This window comes from Carya illinoinensis, chromosome 3 (assembly GCF_018687715.1).
Source record: "Carya illinoinensis cultivar Pawnee chromosome 3, C.illinoinensisPawnee_v1, whole genome shotgun sequence".
Taxonomy (NCBI): Eukaryota; Viridiplantae; Streptophyta; class Magnoliopsida; order Fagales; family Juglandaceae; genus Carya; species Carya illinoinensis.
In genome coordinates, this window is record NC_056754.1 from 19,177,664 (window position 1) to 19,181,960 (window position 4,297).

General features: G+C 36.9%; 1 protein-coding gene across 1 annotated transcript; it reads right to left on the reverse strand.

Annotated features, from left to right (window-relative positions):
* Nucleotides 1-289: 289 nt before the first annotated feature.
* Nucleotides 290-3,832, reverse strand: LOC122303648 (ABC transporter G family member 1-like). Its single transcript, XM_043115516.1, has 8 exons — nt 3,326-3,832; nt 2,795-2,874; nt 2,212-2,676; nt 1,976-2,062; nt 1,747-1,872; nt 1,429-1,620; nt 1,171-1,257; nt 290-1,075 (listed from the first exon to the last, which is right to left on the reverse strand). The coding sequence occupies exons 1-8, from the start codon at nt 3,801-3,803 to the stop codon at nt 446-448; spliced, it is 2,145 nt and encodes a 714-aa protein (XP_042971450.1). The 5' UTR covers nt 3,804-3,832; the 3' UTR covers nt 290-445.
* Nucleotides 3,833-4,297: the final 465 nt, after the last annotated feature.

Genomic DNA, 4,297 nt, shown 5'->3' on the forward strand with positions numbered 1-4,297 from the left:
AAAAATGAACATTTGTGATCAATTATATACGACAAAAATGATTATTTGCAATCAAAATAGACTCATTTTGACCAAAAAAAAAAAAAGTTATTTTCGCAAAAAATAACAAGCCACAATTGAACAGTTTTTTTGTAGTGCGTAAAAAAGAAGAAAAGTCAGTCAACAACATTCCCCATAGCCAACTTGAGAGAATCTAGCTAGCTTGATGATCATGATCATGATCTAATTATGTGCAAAATGGAGCGACGAAGAGTAGCTTTAACAAAAGGCTAGACAACAAAGAGGAAGAGAGCCAATAAATACTGCAGCTGTCTAACATAGTATATGCTCGTACAAATTCATAATACTAGCTAGGAACATCATGTTACTAAAGCTTTGCCTAATGCAAAGGTGTTATTAAAGCTTTGCATCTAGATGCAGCTAGGTTGTCTACACTCTGTTCTGACTATTTGTGAGGTACAGCTGCAAGAGTTTTAATAAGTGGCTTAACCTTTTCTACGCTCTTTATAATTCCCCAAAACATAAGCCTGTATAGAACCACCATTCCCAGCAAAATAACAATATCAACCCACTTGGAGTAGCCCATCTCTACTTGCCAAATGCTTCTCAATATTTCTTCACCAGTGATCGTTGGTGGCCCCCCGGCTTGGTTATTAGGGAATGTTAATCCTTCGAATTCATTCTTGTAGAATCCTTGGTTTGCATACTTGTGGAATGCAATGTAATACATTGGATATCTCCAGAAAGGCTTTGGAAGATCATCAGGCAGCCGGAAGAAACCTCCATTCAACATCATCACGCCTTGTATTCCGGCACCAGTAATGATTCCCATCAAAAAATCTGGCACTATACTGGCAACCATCATCATCAAGCTTTCCACCAACATCATGCACACGAAGAGTAGCAATACGAAGTAGGCAAAGTGTTCGAAGCTCTTTTGAAGGCCAACAAGGTAATAAGCTATTGCTCCTGGAACTACGGAGATGAGAAGCAAGTAAGGAATGGAAGAAAATGTGTTTCCCATCACAAAAGCCCCAACACCGTAGTGCCCATTCAATCTTTCTCGCCCAAAGATCTGCCATTTGGAAAGATTCAGGGTCAAAGTAAATCCAAATATTGCTACGTAAATAACATAATTATGTTGTATATGAACAAGATATGATAACTCACCTTCATGTCCTCTACAAATGAAGGAAAGCCACCGATTGCCATAAAAGTCAGAAAGGCCGCAACAAACATCAACATTGAACCTCTAGCCTATAAATTTTCAAGTAGTCATGTCTAGTGAGATGAGGATGTGTCGAACCATCATTTTCTAATAATCATGAATTACCTTCAAGGTTTCTGATTTATAACACATGAGATAAATAGCTAAGGCATTATTCTAGCTAGATATATATATATATATATATTTTCATCAGTACTTACCTGTATCGAGCCATAGTTGAAGCCAATGTCATGGAAGATAGTCCCGACACATAAACACAATGCAATGTAGATTGCAAGGCGAAGCCAGTAATAGCCTAGATCACGATACATGTTCACAAACGATCTCCTTGTCAGAACTTGACACTGGGTAATGAAGCTTGCTTGGCTTCCCTTCTCCAGAGTTCCTCCTCTCTACGAACAATGAAGCTACCTCATCATCAAATCTTTCTACTCCATATTCTTTTTCATAATTTTCATTCAGGAGAAAATTTTTGAACAGTTGGAATCGACAATAATAAATATGATCAAATTGTTTACCTGTTGGCATATTTTAGATACCAGCTGCTGAAGTTGATGGTAAGTCTCGGACGATTTGTATGAGTTGACGAGAATATTAATAGCTTCCTCGGTGCTTGTTGTGGTACGAAATCCTTGTTCGATGTCCTATATATATATATATATTTGTGATATGTATAACACCAATGTTTCCTCCCTGATGATTACTTTCAAGAAGGGGATGATAATGAGCTAGAAAATAAATGCTTACCGAATCAAAGTCCTTGTTGATAGTCCTAAGGTAGTGATCAGATGGGTTTCTCAGAGTTGGGCATGGGAAGTCATTTGAAGCGAAAAACTGCATAAAAATTCAAGCATATGTACAATTCGTAAAGTTGTTCAGAAACTTTGTTCAGTGCTAAAGAGGTTCTATTTTTGCAGATGAATTCCATAAGATAAATACTGAACATTTTGAGTTTATGTATATTTTTTAAGGAAATATCGTACCTTTTCAGCCATTGAAGCGGGGCCAAAATAGACTGTCATTCCTGTAGAAAGGAGGCAGAGATTGCTGAAAAGCTCAAAAACTTCACTGCTGGGTTGATGGATTGATGCAACAACAGTCCTTCCATCTTGACGAGCTAACTTGAGGATGCGGCTCATGACATGAAATGATGCTGCGCTGTCAAGCCCACTTGTTGGCTCGTCAAGGAAAAGGAGCTTCGGGCGGGTCAAAATCTCAATGCAAATGCTAACCCTCCTCTTTTGCCCCCCACTTAGACCTCTTACATTCCAGCCTCCAATTCTCGTGTCAATGGAGCCTTGCAATCCCATCTCCCTTATAGTCATCTCGGCCCTTTCCTTCTTCTCGGATCTCGACATTGAGTCCGGCAGTTGGAGCTGTGCAGAGTAGTACACAGCTTCCCGTACTGTTAGCGTTGTCATTAAGGTGTCATCTTGGGTTACGTAGGCCTAAAGTCATGAAAATTAAGATAAACCCCTGTCACAAAATTAATTAAAGGCCTAAAATTGATGTTGATCTGCATTACAAATTTACATGCGACTTTTTTGTTTCTGTTTTCATACATACCGAAGTTCCAAAAGCAAGTGTTTCTCTACGTCCGTTTATCAAGATCTCCCCAGTCTGCTGCATATTTGAGCTTAACCTCCCTGCAATAATTAAGTTGCTTTTCATCACTACCTCCTATGCATATCTCTATCAATGGAATTTAATATGGGATATATTTAATATTTTTTTGTATTTCAATTTTTTCATATAAAAATATTTCGTCTTATCTAATTATTATAAATTTTTTAAATTTTTATATAAAATAAAATAAAAAATTAAATTTTTTAAAATTCTGAAATAATAATAATAAAATAAAATAATAATATTTTAATTTTTTTTCAACTTTTATTTTAACTTATTATATCTATGTTCTCTTGATGGCAAATTCAGTCAATGTTCTCGAACTTAGCTTGTGTATACTCAATTTTAACTTAGTTTATTTAAAAAATAAAATGTTTATAAATAATAAATTAGGATCAAATATTAAATAATCAAAACTCATATAAATTCACCTTGACTCCATTTAAGCGGAATTGCATTCGTTAATTTTACCTGCCAAAGAGTCCAAAAGAGTTGATTTTCCAGAGCCAGAGGGACCCATGATAGCCAATACTTTTCCCGGTTCCGCGTACCCAGTCAGCTCTTGGACTATCGGCCGGCGCCCACTTTTGCCATTGGGCACCGTCACCCACAGATCCTTCCATGTCAAGAAAATATTTCCCTCCCTCTTTGCAACGTAATTCTGATCTTGCACTTTCCCCGAAAACACAACTTCGGAACCAAACTTAAATGATGTTTCATGAACATCCAAACGTACTGGAGCACCAAACCTACCGAGGCCAGCATCGCTAAATGGGAACGTTTCTTCCACGTTTGGGCAACGGCCGCCATCTTCTTCTATCGAACCTTTGCTCTGCATCTCTAAATCGCCAACATTTTCGTTCGCAACTACGGAAGCTCTCAGGGGTGAGCTTGCTCGACTTGACTTTGGTGTCCATCTAGGGACATCATTCGAAGAAGAGTAATCCATGATTTTTTTTTTTTTTTTTTTTGCTGCTGGAGAAGTGAATTTGAGAGAGAGAGAACCAGCCGTTGGAGAATAGGGTAAAATTTATCTGAATTCGTGTAGTGGCTTCCGCTTCCCCTAGTACTTACATTTAAAGAAGAACAAGCTAGTCATGGTGAAGAGATCTAAAATTCAATGACGTAATCATGATGAATAGAAAAACAAAATTGGAATGAATTAACCTAATTAATTAATGGAAAACACTATTTTGCCGCCTGGGGTTGACCGCTCGGCAAAAAAATATATATATATTTTTTTTACTTAGTAATTAAGAAAGTGATTTTAAATATATTGGTGTATTTTTTTTTACTTAATGATTAAGAAAGTGATTAAAAAAATGTGAAATGAAAAATGAAAAAAAATAATAATAATTTACACTGGGCGGTAACGCCCAGTGGTAAGGGTGAGGCGGCAGAGTAGCCTCACCCTTAATTATTTAGCTAGGTAAGAGCATTATT

What these genes read in the sequence shown, in the direction of transcription:
- LOC122303648 (XM_043115516.1), bottom strand. Translation starts at nt 3,803, where the DNA reads ATGGATTACTCTTCTTCGAATGATGTCCCTAGATGGACACCAAAGTCA. An exon ending in CACTTGCTTTTGGAACTTCG is followed by an intron (nt 2,677 to 2,794) that starts GTATGTATGAAA and finishes TCATGACTTTAG; the next exon opens with GCCTACGTAACCCAAGATGA. An exon ending in TCAACTATGGCTCGATACAG is followed by an intron (nt 1,258 to 1,428) that starts GTAAGTACTGAT and finishes GAAAATTTATAG; the next exon opens with GCTAGAGGTTCAATGTTGAT.